The sequence below is a fragment of the Nannobrachium achirus genome (assembly GCF_963921795.1).
Source record: "Nannobrachium achirus genome assembly, chromosome: 2".
Taxonomy (NCBI): Eukaryota; Metazoa; Chordata; class Actinopteri; order Myctophiformes; family Myctophidae; genus Nannobrachium; species Nannobrachium achirus.
In genome coordinates, this window is record NC_137811.1 from 43129974 (window position 1) to 43146487 (window position 16514).

Genomic DNA, 16514 nt, shown 5'->3' on the forward strand with positions numbered 1-16514 from the left:
AATGGGCACACGTCATGATGTCATGCACACATACTGTATACTTCACTCTCTCCTTTGGAGCTAAAAAACCCTCTGCCCTGGACATGAAGAGCAGCCCAATGTCTCCACCTATAGGAGAAACAAATAATGATTCCACTCTAGTTCAGGGGTCTTCAATGATTTCAGGCCAGGGACCCCTTAGCTGAGAGAGAGATGAAGCAGGGACCGCCACTACACATATTGTATAAAATTGTGTTGCAGAAGAAAGATTTTCATATATTTCTTAGACAGCTTAGACTTGTTTGACAGCACTGTCATCATGTTGGAGTAATGTGTATTTTCAGACATTTAACCACTTGAAGTGTCAAATTCTTTTGTCTGCTCTTCTTTGGCAAAAAATAGCCGATCTACAAGCTTACAACGCCGTTGCGAGGCGTTGTAAGCTTGTAGATCTGCTATTTTTGGGTGATGTTCCTCTCAGAATAGGGATGCGAGGGTTCAAGTGGTTAATGTATAAAACATGATCCTATCACACAAAGATTTGGCGGCCCCCCTGTAGTAACTCTGAGGACCCCCTAGGGGTACCGGACCCCCTGTTGAAGACACCTGTTCTAGTTGTTCCATATTAGAAGCACTCTGCTCATGTCTGTTTTTGCATGTATGTATATATATAAAAAATATTGTTTCAAGTAAAAGCAACAAATCACACACTTAACTTGTTCTGTGAGCTCTGGGTTTAAGCACCTTTTCAAGATGATTCAAAAATAAAAAAAGGAAAATGCCATGACATTAAATCCAATACACAAACTGTACATCATTAAGAAGCCTTAAAGGTGCCTGCAGTTACGTTCATTGTCATTCAGAAAACGAATACAATATAAATTAAGAATCCTTATTATATTACAATGTAAAGCTCTCCCTCAGGGCGACAAGTTGTCCATCACGGAGAGAGCCTTGGGGACGAGATGGGCAAGATCTGCAGCAGTCGGCTTCCACCCATTCTTGTCTCTACCTGAACTGCACAGAACTTCACGGGTGAAAGCCCTGGTTCCGTTTGAATCTTTATCCTTTACCCAAGGGTGTCGATGAAGGGGAGGTCGGAGGAGTTTTAAGTTACTGTATAAGAGTAAGTGATTCCACCCCGAGGCGAGTCCTACTCTTCGTCTGCATTCTTCAGCATAAGAATGGAGTTGTAGATCTTCAGAGCAGGGCCTAGTTTGATTGACAGGATCTTAACAATGTCTGCTTGAGTGAGAAGCAAGAAGGCCTCGCCGTCGATTTGCTGTATAAGAGAAGAGATGCGGAGAAAGTGGTTAAGCTCCATGCCATGGGCCAACAACAATGTGACTCACAACACATTGCAATGCAACACGTAAGGTTGTAGATCTGCAGTTTTCCCTACTTTTACATTTGTAAAAAAAAGAATAATAATAAAAAGATATTCGCCTAGTTCAAAGTGGTTAAAATGTTTTATTGGAAAATTAGTACCAACAAAGTATGATATGATATGATATGATATATGAAATGATATGATATGATATACTAGATAATAATAATATACTAAACAAACAATTCATAACCTTTTGTATACAGGTACTTTTATATGGCATTAATAATGTGTGGTTGTCACAAAATCCTAAGTTAACCCTACAGCGGAACTTGAATGGCAAACCGTCTGGGAACCACTGAAGCCATTCCCTAGCAGAGCTGTTGGAGGACCAGTTGCAAGATTTAGGCTAATAATATATGAAAATAGGGCCTGATCATCTCTTTCCACGTCCCTAGCAGTAGGTGAGTCGTTATCTCATGCTGGCTACTAACGCTGCTACACAATAGTAACTCGTGAATTCAAATAAGCCGTCTGCCATAATACATAGTTGCGATGAACTACTTACCTCTGTTCTAAACGTTGCAGCGTGCTCTTTGCAACCGGGGAGTCCTTTGACAAAACTGGCCACCTGAGCAAACAGACAAACAGGACATGTTATGCACGTGGATGGAGCGGTATGTTTTGTCTTTCATTTTTAAATAAACGAGCGTGCACGTTGTCTGACCTCTTCTGCACTCCAGGTTGCCACTCTCTTGGCGGTAAGACCCAAGACCTCGGGGAGAAGCTGACAGTGTTTGTCCCAGCATAGAGCCACCCTCTGGGGTGGGGAGGCAGATATACCAGGGGAGAAAACAGACTGGTGGAGAGCCTGCTGGAGGGAGATAGAGTCTGGAGAGGCTGAGAGGAGAGGAGAGAGGAGACACATGAGAGCCTGCTGGAGGGAGATAGAGTCTGGAGAGGCTGAGAGGAGAGGAGAGAGGAGACACATGTGAGAGCCTGCTGGAGGGAGATAGAGTCTGGAGAGGCTGAGAGGAGAGGAGAGAGGAGACAGGAGACACATGTGAGAGCCTGCTGGAGGGAGACAGAGTCTGGAGAGGCTGAGAGGAGACACATGTGGTACATTTGCATTATTTGTCAGTGTCACATTATGCCATTCTTCTTTGTCTCTCTCACCTACAAACAAACGTGCGCGCGCACACACACACACACACACACACATACACATAAACACACACACACACACACACACACACACACACACACACACACACACACACACACACACACACACACACACACACAGTACATACTCACTCGTACCTTTACCATCTCCAATCTCTTCTTTAACATAGTGCATTTTGAGATACTTAGGGACTGGTGCAGACCTGCAATAACCATAAAAGAATGTTAGAGGTTCCTCTGTTGAAAACCTTACAGAGCCTCTGTTAATTCAGCATTGCACAGGAAGGAGTTACTTCCAAGGAACTAGTTACCGCTTTGGTCTGGCTCCATTCTGGCTTTGCTCGCTGGCCCCACCTTGTGGCTCAGGCTGGCTGTTGCGTCCAGAACGCTCTCCCTCAGCCACCACAGGTTTCCTAGCAACACAGAAAACAGAGTGGCATACATTAAACACCAGTAGAACATCTCTTGGGCATTGCTGCTGGCTTTACAAGACAGTTGTACGATACGAAGTGGAAGAGTGTTGGTACCTGTTGTTTTGGGAGCTGTCATCAGCTGTTTCAGGCTGCTCTGGTGGGGTGGGGGTGTGCGTCGTGGCTGGGTTGGAGTGGGTGTCGGGACGTCGGCCGCGGGGATGTCCACTGAGGACGGGGGGTCTTTCTCCACTGAGACGATCTGGTACCAAGCCTTCCTTGTTCAAGTTCAACTCGGAGTATGGACAGCTCACCTGACTGCAGGCACGCACACACACACGTCTTTATGATGTTAATCAAATACCGGTATTTAGAGAAAGGTGCTTTAATGTTAAAAGTCAAAAGTGTGCTACTAACGTATAGTGGGTTCCATAGCGTGGTCCTCTGATGTGGCCGACCCCGTTGCACCCTGGGGTAGGACAGCCTTGTCCTGGAGGGGCTGGCGTGTCCGTGGAGCCTAAGATAACACAATCATCCTGGAGAGTTAATACACCTGAAACCTGACGAGAGGAAGACCACTGAATGACACAATCCTTCCTCGTCCTCATAAATCAGTGGTTTTAAATCCTGTTCATATCAAGGTCCATTATTTATTCAGCATTTGAGCCTCAGACCACCATTTGATGAGATCTAGCCTCTCAGACCCAAAAAGTAGAATATTCTTTTGTCGTTGAATAAGAATCACAATTCCATGCTGTATTGATGTTGGTACAATACATAACAGGCAAAATGATCAAAAATAACAATTCTTCTACATTCTCTAATTTTGTAGACTTGTTATTGCGACTGTAGGTCGCAGTTAACTATGATAACCGGCACATCTTGTCTGTACGACCTTCCTTCCTTCTGTAACGCCTCAATTTTGTTGACATTGTGACATCACCTCATCAAAGATCAAGCCTTGGATATCCGACAGGATCATCACCTAGAATAGATCTCCATATATGGAGCTGACCTCTATTCCCATATGATGCCCTGTTAGGGCAACCACACTAATAGAATCCCTTTTATGCCCAATATTAAGCCCATATCTGGGAATGCCCATACAATAGAATCCCTTTTATGCCATCAATATTAAGCCCATATCTGGGAATGCCCATACAATAGAATCCCTTTTATGCCATCAATATTAAGCCCATATCTGGGAATGTCCATATATGGACACAAGTCAGACTTGCAATTTAATTACATCCTTGTCCCTTTAATGCCCATATACTGTATGGAGATCCCTGCTCTCTACATCTGATTCCCAGATGATGCCCTTTTAGGGCAACCACACTAACAGAATCCCTTTTATGCCATCAATATTAAGCCCATATCTGGGAATGCCCATACTGTATGGACATATTGTGTCAGTTTAACCAGTCCAACTTAAACAACAACTACAACTCGAGTCACACTTGCAAATGAATTGCGCGACCTCGCCCTTTATTGTGAGGTCGCTTTTCACCCTTAGGTGTCTTACTGGTAAATTAAGTAATGCATATGTTTAACAGTAATTTAACTCTTGAGAGTGAAAAATGGACTCCTAAGGGTCCATTTCATTTTACACTCTCAAGAGTTAAAGATCTCTAAGGGTCCATTTGGTCACCAACTCTCCAGCATTTAGCTGTGGACCACCTCAAGGAGGCAGCAACAGTGCCGACTCATCAATTCTTTCAGATTTAAGATGTACATCTTGAGAGATCCTTAACTGACTACAAGCTCACAATGCGTTGTGGGCTTGTAGATCGGCTCGTGGTACGCGACACAGCTACACAACGGGGTAGATCAGGCTTTACATTGCAGAGTGTCACAACACAGGCAGATGGCAAGACGATGTGTGTCTGTGAATGAGGCGTGCGAGCATGCGTGAGTATCACACCGTTGGGGTACTGTAGCGGGTGTCCAGTCTTCTGACACCAGCCCATAGGGTGCAGCTCCGGACAGTCAGTGTCCACCCAGTAGTCGTACTCTACTTCCCATCCGTCAAAGTGGATCTACGTCGCACGAAGGGAAGAGTGAGAGCCAATTAACCATAAAACCACGACTGCAAAGTCATCATACGAGACAGTCGTCTTGCGTGCTTCTCTAGAAAGAAACGTCCATTCGTACCTTCAAACGGTGGTCCTCTGTGTCGACTATAGTTGCCACGCGGATAAGCATGGGATTCCTCTTATCAACGGCTTCCAACTTCATCCCAATCTGGAAGCCATGAGGAGGCCGCTGGAACAAAACAACACATGATGACCATCAGGGTGAGAGGTTAGAGCGAGCTGCTATGTACTCATACGTCAGTCGGCCTTTTATATCAATGAATCGATTAACTAATTAATTTCGCCTATGATGACATGCCCAATATAGAGATAAAATGAATTAATTGTTTATTTGATTAAATAATGGCTAATCGATCATTTTTTATGGCAACTGAGATCTGGAGGATATCAGCCATCAGTGGACAAAACCTCCTGGCTCCATGCGTGCTGTAATAGAATATGCATGCCATCTGTAGGTAGGAGTATGAGAGCCTCACCGGTTTGAAAGCCCGTGCGGGGGCAGCTTGTGTCCCCGTCTCTTCCAGGTACTTTTCCCAGGAGAAGCTCTTGGGATGCTTATATTCTGAGGAGCGGAAACACACGACAAGCCTGGCAGTCATTTAAAATAGTGGATCTCAACCTGTGTTACATTGTTTTCTCACTCAACAGTAAACAAACCAAAATAACGTTTAAGTGTATAGAGGGTATGTGCACATTTCTAAAGTGACAATTTAAGGACTTTTTGATACCTCTAAAATGACAAATTGGCCAAACTGTCAAATATTAGAGGCAGAAATTGTGAAAATAGACGATCTACACGCCTCGTGTTGCGAGCCGTTATGAGCATGTAGATCAGCTATTTTCACTATAGAACTGTGTTATAAAAAATGTAACGCTCCAAGTGCTCGTCAGGGTAGGGGGTCCCCTGTTCAAATATTATTATTTTGGGGGTGGGTTGTGGCCTGAAAAGGTTGAGAACCACTGATTTAAAAGAAAAATGAGGCACTGTGATGTGTTTAGAGCTTGTTGACATTCATTGTTGACAAAGTATAAAATAGGCCAATATACAAGCTCATAATGCATCAAGTTGCAATGCAATATTTAAACAGAATGTAGAAAAGATAAAGTGCTGGGTTGGATGTAAGGGAATATTCATTTGTATGATTCCCTGCTTCTATAGAACAGTTAATGGTTAAGACAATAAACACTTCAACCTAAGACATGAACAGCACTTTCCTGCAGCCAATATTAGCCTTTCACTGGGCTAGTGAAACCAGTAAACTGGTATTAAACTGGTAGTATATTTGTAGTTCTAACTGTTATTTAACACAAGAAATGTCTTTAATGACAATTTATTCATAATAGACAATATGTGTTTGTGGTCAACTACAGTTCAGTGGTTGTTGCTCTCTCATACATGTTTGGGATTAAAATACACACTCATAAAAGTAAAAAAAAACAATAAGTTACTTTTGTATTGCATTCATTCAGGTAATACAGCATGCCACAACAACGTAATGACTCAAATGTTTGCGTACGTGTCCTACCAGCTGGGGTGGTGAGGGTTAGCTCTGCCTCCTCACAGAATCCCACAGGATGAATGTATGGACTGCTGGCGTCACACCTGGACACAAAGTCAACACCAGGCTTATGACACGTATGCAGTAACTTCCTCAGTGTTCATTTATCCATTTGGTCACTCTCAAGAGTTTTTCTCCAACCCGGGTCCACCGTGTGAGTGCCAAACCTTCAACTGTTGAGCTATAAACTAATTTGGGAAGGCAAATGTTTCCATTTCAAATTCAAGCAACACCTCTTGTCAACCAGTGGTGGTCCTATCTGACCACAGGATCTACATTATCCACTTAAACCCTCTTCTCAGTAAAAACTGACCTGAGTTACAACTGTACTTAGACCACCTTTTCTGTCTACAGTACACCAAATCTATGGAGCAGGATCCACAGCCACCTGCTGCCTGCAGCTGCAGTAGCAGCAGCCAAAGACACGGAGGCGGCTGGCGGCCCTTCTGGAGCGCAAACTAGCAGCCACAGCGACTGAGACGGCAATAGCGCAGCCTGCGGGCGAACTTGATGAAGAAGAGGGCGATCAGAGGCCCATTTTGGGGGGAGGAGTGGCTGTTAGACTGACGGTGCTCGCACTCGCCACTCCGCTCTCCCATACACAGTAGTTGGACCAGTCAGTCACACACTACAAAATGCTACTAAATAAACCACAACAGTGCTGCAGTTTAGAGGAAAGAAGATGAGCTAAGCCCCGGCCCTGACAAGCTCACAAAGTTGTGCTGCATTGTGGGCTTGGAGATCAGCTATTTTTGGTGAATGCAGAATAGGCAATTAGGCATGCTAGGTAACTATTGTGTTAACATACTCTATCACAGTGGTTCCCAAAAGAGAGATTAGAGGTTGTCTGGCCCTGTTACAGATGTTGTCCAAAAATCATGCAGATCGGTACACAGTATCTCTATAGCCATTAAACAAAACGGGTATTTCTTACATTGATGCTCCTACATGCAAGCACCAGTTAAAATTACTTTCCATCCCTCATATACTGTGAGCACAGTGCACATCCCATAACCCACACACTGCACATCATTTAGGAGCTCATATCTTTGAACGGGTAAGGGCTATATTTTTAAATGTAGTAAAAGAACATTTTTTTACTCAAGTCGTGACCAATAAAAATTGGTCTGTGACTCACAAATGGCCGATCCACTGCTTGGGAAACGGTGCTCTATCATACAGATCAAAAGGTTAGGGATTGCAGCTTTAAAAGAACACTCAGTCAGGAATGTACTGTGTATGCCTTTCAGAGGCTGCATGGACATCCATTCAGCCTCAGCACAGCGCCACAGCTATATTGTGGCTATTGTCCAACCAACACCCACACCTGCACGGCTCCTACCAATAATCGTATGTGTCTTCCCAGTTGTCAAAGTGAATGAGGAGCCGGTTGTCAACGACACCGGCGATGGTTGCTACGCAGATCAAGGACGGGTTCTTTCTGTCTACAGCCTCCAGCTTCATCCCCGCACGGAAACCAGATGGAGTCACAGACTGGAAAACAAACACGCGCGCGCGCGCACACACACACACACACACACACACACACACACACACACACACACACACACACACACACACACACACACACACACACACACACACACACACACACACACACACACACACACACACACACACACACACACACACACACACACACACACACACACACATTCCATGACTACTCATTTCACATTAAATCTCGAAATGAATGAGGAAAAACCATAACATTGTAAAAATGAATAGCACAATATGGACTCACTGTGTTGAGGCTCTTGAAGAGATGCTTGGGAGCCAGGTGTCCTCTGCAGTTCTTCACATACATGCTCCAGTTAAACTCCCCGTCCTTACAACCTACATCACGCACGCACGTGTGCACACACACACACACACACACACACACACACACACACACACACACACACACACACACACACACACACACACACACACACACACACACACACACACACGTATGTCAGGAGTTCATCTCATGTTCTGGTTCTCTTGCTTGCTATCATTTGTGATGACAGGTAGCCAGTCCGCTAGCCGGAAATGTATCAGTGCTCGATATACAGTATAAACCTGCTTGCCGTCACTGCCCTTCCTACTACGGCAGAAACAACCTTTCCACGTAGCGTCTCTAATGTCTGCTGCATAGACGCGGCACCATGGGAACCAAAGAGTTCAGTAAAAGGGGTGGGAACCCATCACTGACGGCTGTTTGCTTAACGATTTTGACTGCTACGGCAATTGCATCATAGCAGCTGTACTTCCGCCTAGCGGAGCCGTCCTGAAAACCGTCTTTGCTTAAACTCCCTAATGTCTAGGGCGGTGAGTGTGAGTGTGTGTGTTTCTATAGCAAAAATACCTTTAGGCAGCAACAGTTTGTGTCCCATCTTCTCACACCAACCCGCCGGCTTCACGTCCCAGGAATCAGCGTTGACCCAGAAGTCGTAGCACTCTGGGTAGCCGTCAAAGTGGAGCCTTATCCTGTAGCCTTGGATCTGAACGGCGGGATGTCAAGACAGGAGAGGAAGGCACAGTAAAATCCTCAGAGTTAGAATCAGAATCATCTTTATTGCCACATCACAGGTTTACAGGTGTAAAACAGTGGGTGAAATTTGTTTTTGTGTAAGCTCCATCATTTTGATTGATTGTTTGTTTGTGAAGGCAAATAAATAAATAGAATAAAAATAGAACAACGTATATCTACTGTATAAATTTAATTTACACATAGCATATCCATCCAAAACATTTAGAGATTTCTTTTTAAAAGGTGGCATGCGGCGCATAGCATCTGGTATCTGTTCCTAGACATCAGTGCAAGTAGACAGAAATTAATAAATGACCAAAGACAGTTTTACTGTGTGGGGTTATATACATACAGTACCTGTACATGTACATGTTCTTACCTCTGCCACAGTGAGCACACAGAACAGGGAGGGGTGACAGGGGTCTAATCCTTCAAGCTTCATTCCCACCTTGAAGCTATTCCTGCTCTGAGGAAAGGACTGGTGCTAAACACACACACACACACACACACACACACACACACACACACACACACACACACACACACACACACTTGTATTACATGGATGAGCAAAAGAAGGACATTTATTTCCAGATGTATAACCCTGAATGTGTGTGTGTGTAGTTTTTGGCAGAAATACCTCTTTGAAAAGCTTAACAGGGGCAGCTATGGCTCTCTCCTCTTCTAGATAGGCGGGCCAGCTCCACGCTCGCTTCTTATTGGTCGGGGCAGTTACTGGAGACAAGTCAAAAAACAAGATCTGCTGTGAGTGAGGGTAATTTATCATTTTTAAGTATTCCACGCCGATTATTCCGTTTTTTTAAATCGCAGGTAAACACCCGCCACAAACTACCGTATATCTGGGACACAGACTGAACCCTACGATTTGTATGCTCAGGTTGATTGGTTCAGTTTGTTAGCTCAGTCTCCACGGAGTAAGACTCTGAAAACACTGCTCTTTTTATGTAAACAGCTACACTGGCGTGCAAAATAACGAGATGCATAACAATTGCTTATCCACAACTATTTGTGTGACAATTAATCGTCAAGTAAAATGTCATAATCGTGACAGCCCTAGCAGTGGAATGCATCTAGATGACAGTGCTACAGAGGACCCTGACTCTACTATCTTCACTCCCCCACTTCTTCACCCTAAACACTCAAATCCTCACTGCCTTCCTTTTACTTACAGTGACAGCATTGTGACATACCAAGTTTGGCCATTTTGGCACCTCTCCTGCCTTTGGAAGCCTTGGTCTTTTCCTGTGAACCAAAAGAACAAATTACAACTTATTCTTCGAAAGGAAAAACAAGAAGCAGTGTTCACTGCCCCTTTTTGATTGATTGAAGACTTTATTAGAAGTTTGCATAGGAAAAGGTACAGTTTCATGACGGTACAGTTCACTGGTACAAGGTCTACTAAAAGGAGATCCATGAAAAGACTAATCTTATTTCCACTGGAAACCATTAAAGTATCTCATATAACATTGAATGACAGACTGTAAAATACTGTAAAATCCTGACTGTTCATTGAACTCTGAGAGTACGCAAGTGTAACCAAAATAACTCATAAAGGTCTACGTGGTTACATGTGTATACTCTAAGAGTTCCAAATGGATAAGTGAGCAGAGGATTTGACTGTGTACATGCTTGGTTTTGATTCATAGGTTGAGAAAGCAGAGAGGCGTTAAGAATATAAACAACTCGGGAACTTTGGGGGGGGTGGGGGGGTAAAATACTTCTTCTTTTGTATGCTTTTGTGAATATATATATATATACATGTTGTAAAATAATAATAAAGAAACCTTGAACAAAAGAAAAAAAAGAATATAAACAACTCCCTCAATTTGTATGAAACCTGAATATTTTCATACGTACACCTGTGTAATTACAACATAGCTATACAGAATCCTGTAAACCGGTAAAATACCGGACAAGACTCAGCAGACTTGTTTTTGATTGATTGAATACTTTTAGCAGTTTGCATAGGAAAAGCTCAGGACAATACAGTTCAGATACAAGGTCTACAAATAGGATTTAAACCCAAGAAAGCAATATAGCCTGTTTACACTGGGGTCCTTTTGTACTCAATTAATTGAGAAACGTGTGTAGTGTACTGTGGTGGTGAACTAATAGTGACGGAACATTTTAACAAAGATCTTAGCATTAATCCTCACCTCTTCTTCTTCCTCTCCTCGGTTTTCTTCTTCCTCCTCAGCAGAATCCATGTAGATCTTCCTCTTTTTACGCACTCGTTTACCAAGCTTCTCACCCTCCACCGCCTGACTCTCCCTGGGCTCCCCTGGAGAAGACCTGCAGAAGTCACGCAAGACTGGTTGTTCAGCTAGCGCTGTGAGATATGACCTCAAATCAATATCACCATTATTTCAACCTTTTGCCTCGAGTACGATTAATGAATTAACTTATTTTACAAATAGTGAAAATGGGAGATCTAAGCTAACAATGCCACACATTGTGAGCTTATAGATTATCACTATTTTGTACACCACCTGTGTACAACAAAGTATGATACGTGGTTAAACGGTTAATCAGACAAATCGATTCAGTCAGTTATCCACCTGTTTCCACGAGAATTTACTGTAGCATTATCTGTGGGACACTTCCGGAGAACAGCAGACATACAAGCTAACGTCGCGTCGCAGATGCAACCGTTGTGTCACACTCGGCTGCGGCGCCGGAAGCTGCCGCACACCTTCTGCGCAATGCACGATGGGACGTTGGAAAGTTGTGGATAAAGAATATAAATTCAAATTTCATTGTGTTGATTTGTTCATATGTCAGGGAAAAGAAACCTGCTTCTCAATTATTTGATTAACCTAAATGAGCAAGAGCAAGTCGGATATTGGTTTTAAATATCGGTTCCAATAGCCTACTATGCCTTCATTTAATTGCCCAGCGTTATGTCCAACGTCAAGAGAGTACAGCATTGCACCACAACAACAGCATGGATAATACAGAGACAGAGGATGTGAGTTCACCTGCCACTGGAAGGCTGGGCACAGACGGAGCTGCAGAACTTTCCCTGCAGCAGGGTATCTCTGGGAACGTGGCCACCGCAGGCCCCACAACTTGCCATCTCTGCACTGGCACTCATGTCTGCACTGGAGCCCACCTCGACGCTGGGTCCAACCTCCACACTAGGACCCTCCATGCTGGGACCCTCCTCAAGAGATAGTAGCACAGGACCAGGGGCAGCTGCAGAACAGAGTAAACACAAGGCATGAAACATAACCAGTAACCACTAGGGATGGGACGATAATCGCTATTATCGTTTATAGTGATAAAAAACACAATAATCGTATTGTGGAGATTTAAATTATCGTGAAATCATCCTCCGTCATGCACTGGGATGAATTAACCTTTTATTTGCAGAGCCTCTATAATTTGTAAAACTGACTTTGTCAAAAAATAGCCGATCTACAAGCAAATGTAGAGACGCGTTGTGAGCTTGTAGATCTGCTATTTTTTGGCAAATGTTTTGCCACAGGATAATGGATGTTGTGGATATTTTGATTAACGCGATAATATCATGAATCGCAATTACTTTAGTCACATAATCGTGATATGAAATTTTCATATCGACCCATCCCTAGTAACCACTCATCAAACGACAAATGCCCAAAATAGCCCATCTACACACTCACAATGCGCTGTGATGCGCAAACGAAGCGTTGTGAGCTTGTAGATCTGCTATTCTCCCTACTTTTGAACGTTTTTGCCTATAGTGACATGACCCAACATATGGACATCAGTTTGGAAGTAGTTAAACTCTGCACGGCATTTATCATGAGCACATTCATAAATATGGTGTAAATATTTAGTTAGTACTGTCGTTGCTTTACCCTGAGAAGACACTGGCTGCCTCTGACTGGCTGGAGCTGAAGCTTTGCTGGCCTCTGATTGGCCCTCTGGTGGAGGGGTGGGACTGTGAGACGGTGCTGCTGGGTCCAAGGTCTCGGAAGTAGGCTCTGCCTCCTGCCCTTTGACCTCTGGGTCTGTGACGATCTCTAGAGTTCCAAACTCTGTCATGCGGAACTGCGAGATACAAGGGGAGGAGGAGGAGGGGGGGCATGCTTATTTGTGTGCAAAGACACAGAAAAACACACAGATGCACATGACACGAGAGGGATTTCCTCTCACAAAAGCAATCTCTTCAGCATACCCTTATGTCACTGCCTGGCAGTGTGGCTATGCCATCCTTCCAATCCAGAGCCCCCATCATGTCAAACTCTGGACCCTGAGAAGGGCCTTCACTTGGGGGAGTGTCAGTCATCACTACTCCTCTGCTCCCTGCTCTACCGACCTCCTGAAAAGACATTGGTGATAAAAGACCCAGTTACAAACGTTCTAGAAACTAGGGTCATCTAAAAATACACAATCCAGACTACACGTATGATTTTCCTGCACCATTGTTTTTACTGAGGGCGATTATTTGGAGGCCGTTTTCTATTTCTAAAATAACATGAAAAGTAATCGCTAATCGTCACTCCCTACGAGTCCCTAGGAAGATTCCTCTGTATTCACTTGTTAAATTCTGTCTTACACTGCATCACCGCTAGAGAGCGCCGGTGTGCCGTCTTGCAGGATACACCATGCACTTCGATTTCAGACAAAAACAGTCAATAATAATATTGTTTTGCAGGTCAACTAACGAGCAAATGCACACACACACGGTCCCATGGGGACAAATCCCCATCAACACCATTGACAAACATGAATAAAGATGTGCCAACTTTAAGTTAACGACACAACTTCGTCTTTTCCTTGTTTTAACAGTATCTCCTAAAATCGGCCGTTTGCCAGAACAAGGACAAATGTGGCGTTTAATTGTTTATTGGTTTCAAAGCGAACGTTGTTTTCCGCGCCGATTGGTCCAACTTAAGAGCGTTTTAATCAAATTAACATTGCGATATAACGTTTTAGTCTTGACGCACGTTCAACACTGAATTTAGGTTGCATTTCCCATAGTTGTCATAGTTATAATCAACGTTAGAAGTTAAATTGCAGTCAAATCTATGTGATCGCGATCAAGTCGGACTCCCCACGCTGGGAGCTCAGTTTTTATTCTAGCCATAAATAAAGTGTATGTATAAGAGCGCCCATGATTAGCATTCGTCTTATTACAAAATGGCGGAGGCATAGGAAGAGAGGCCAGCCCAAGACGTTTAAACTATGTAAATTACTAAAGTTACCCGTCTAAACAAATGGCACAAGGCGAGCACGTGTCGAACAAGGGCCAGTGTGTGTCATGTAATTTCCTGATGGAGTGTTTTCTATCACTCTGATCGTTTTCTTTACTTTCCCCTTGTCACGGAATGTCAGCCCAGGTTCTGCTAGCTAACCGCTCCTTGCTAGCTCTCTGGTCCACACAGCGTTAGGAGTTCTCCTATGTCACCGATGAGCCCTTGCGCTCGCAGGAAAGGAAGCGCACCCTCTCGTCTGTAGTAAAAAATAAAATACATACAGTTTCGCTACTCACCAAAACAAAGACGGCTTTAGGGAGATGAAAGCCTACTTTCCTTAGTGGGAACACTCGGAGCCCCCCGCCTCACGTCTGAAATACACTTTTTAGCCAGAAAATAAAATATTTCGCACGAAGTTTTAGCTACTCCGCACCGCCCTCTACAGGTCTTGTCAATAGAAGATTCCATTGACCAGATTTCGCCTTCCGTTGAAATATTTTCTTTTCTGTCCAGAAGGTGTGTTTTAGACGTGAGGTGGGGGGTTCAGAGTGTCCCCACTAAGGACAGTAGGCTTTCAACATCTTAGAATCGTCTTTGTTTTGGTGAGTAGCGAAACTGTAGTTTTTATTTTTACTACAGACGAGAGGGTGCGCAGCCTTTCCTGCGGGCGCAAGGGATCATCGGTGACATAGCGTTCAAGAGAACTCCTTCTAACGCTATGGACCAGAGCTAGCTCCTTGCTAGCTCCGTTCACTTCTATTGATGATGGCTAGACAGACAGGCTAGCGACACACACATACACACATAGCTACTGGAGGCTAAGGACAATCTGGAATCAATAAGTTTAGCGCTTAATAACAAGAGAAAAACGCATTCTAACGGCCCGTCGACAGTTTGCAATAAATCAAACCTGCTCGTCATACTAACTGCGTTATTGTTCCCGCACGCAATAATGTCGCTTTATTAATTTCTTCAATAGAAACTTGAAAAAACCGATTTATTCTCGCCGTTTTTAAATCAAAGTGGGAAATAGTGAGGTCTGTATTTGCGCACCAAAAAAATGAATAAACGCACATTTATCAAACGTCGCTACCGTTAACCACAAATAAACGAGTATAAATCGCGGTCTATTATTCTTTGTAAATTATCACAACTCACCTCGTTTCTGTTTTAACTCTTATTAGAGCTTGGATAAGAAGGATGCGCATGCGTGTCGTACGCGCTTGCCTGACAACTTTGGATCTCGGAAAAACTTCAGCTTCAGCTTCACTGCAAATCGATGATGATGATGATCAATATGGAAAAAACTTCAGCACTATCGATTATCAATACGGAACTCAAGCACCATATATGATGGTCAATATGGATCATCCAAGTAACACTAACACTCAGAACCTGACCTGTTAGCATGCATGATATTCGCTGTGATGTGCTGATGGTCAGTTAGTGTTTAGTGAGTCACATAGGCTACTTCCCACAGATCATAACCATAGGAGAGTTTGAAGACCAACGACAGAAAAGTCCCATATCTTCTGAGTGAATTACAACAACGTGCAAACACGTGCAGCAATAAGATTCGTGAGCTGCTGTGATGATAGGAGAAGGGTATCAAATGTATATCCCTGCAGTGTCTGCAATCTCCATTGAGTAACCTCGATACATAAAAACAGTTTTACTCCCATTTGTTTTGACTGTACTGTATTGATTAATTGTTTGTGTTGTATTGTGTACACTTCTGCTCTGGCAATGTAAACGTATGTTTTATCCTGCAAATAAATTGAATTGAACTGAGTCCAGTACAGGAGCGCTGCCCGCCTATAGTTCTGTGACTGACTGACTGACTGACTGACTGACCGCTGCGTCCCCCTCCAATAATGTCCTCTATCTGTCGTCAAGTGACAGTCCAGTCCGTTTATTATTGTCATTGATGTCAAACACTGTCGCACTCCGTATAGTGCACAAAAAAAATATGCATCCGTGACAGCCGCCTCCGGTTCTGTGTTAAAACATATACCAGTAGGCTAGGGATACACAGTACAGTACACACAAAGCCGCAGACGACGTATGCTACTGTAGGAGCGGTTATAACACGTACCGCTCAAAAAGTAACATGGCCTCCGACTGGCTCGAATACTTAGCTCGACGGTGTTGCTTGCCGACAAGAACGGGTCTGCTATACGCGTCGCACCGTCGTGCGATGCCGTATAAAAATGAC

At 43.7% G+C, this 16514-nt stretch overlaps 2 protein-coding genes across 7 annotated transcripts in view; both read right to left on the reverse strand.

The window, feature by feature from the left end:
- Nucleotides 1-16514, reverse strand: part of LOC308298554 (sialic acid-binding Ig-like lectin 15) — a gene marked incomplete at both ends in the record, with an annotated part of 432712 nt that overhangs the window by 36036 nt on the left and 380162 nt on the right. The window lies entirely within an intron of this gene.
- On the reverse strand, nt 160-13410 carry l3mbtl1b (L3MBTL histone methyl-lysine binding protein 1b). 6 transcript variants are annotated; one of them, XM_080751216.1, is made up of 21 exons: nt 13279-13410; nt 12959-13151; nt 12095-12311; nt 11273-11408; nt 10307-10358; nt 9736-9830; nt 9475-9579; nt 8931-9066; nt 8322-8413; nt 7899-8050; nt 6524-6600; nt 5474-5559; nt 5056-5166; nt 4826-4940; nt 3319-3418; nt 3019-3219; nt 2803-2904; nt 2630-2694; nt 2034-2206; nt 1875-1937; nt 160-1261 (listed from the first exon to the last, which is right to left on the reverse strand). In XM_080751216.1, exons 1-21 carry the CDS (start codon nt 13387-13389, stop codon nt 1133-1135), a joined length of 2511 nt encoding a protein of 836 aa, XP_080607342.1. In that variant the 5' UTR covers nt 13390-13410; the 3' UTR covers nt 160-1132. The 6 variants fall into 6 exon arrangements, with proteins under 6 accessions (XP_080607342.1, XP_080607340.1, XP_080607339.1 ...); XM_080751214.1 differs by having other exon boundaries at nt 2034-2334; nt 2624-2694; XM_080751213.1 differs by having other exon boundaries at nt 2034-2334; nt 2624-2694; nt 6515-6600.

What these genes read in the sequence shown, in the direction of transcription:
- l3mbtl1b (XM_080751211.1), bottom strand. Translation starts at nt 13,389, where the DNA reads ATGACTGACACTCCCCCAAGTGAAGGCCCTTCTCAGGGTCCAGAGTTT. An exon ending in GAGGAGAGGAAGAAGAAGAG is followed by an intron (nt 10,359 to 11,272) that starts GTGAGGATTAAT and finishes TTTGGTTCACAG; the next exon opens with GAAAAGACCAAGGCTTCCAA. An exon ending in GAAGACACATACGATTATTG is followed by an intron (nt 6,601 to 7,898) that starts GTAGGAGCCGTG and finishes CTTTGTGTCCAG; the next exon opens with GTGTGACGCCAGCAGTCCAT.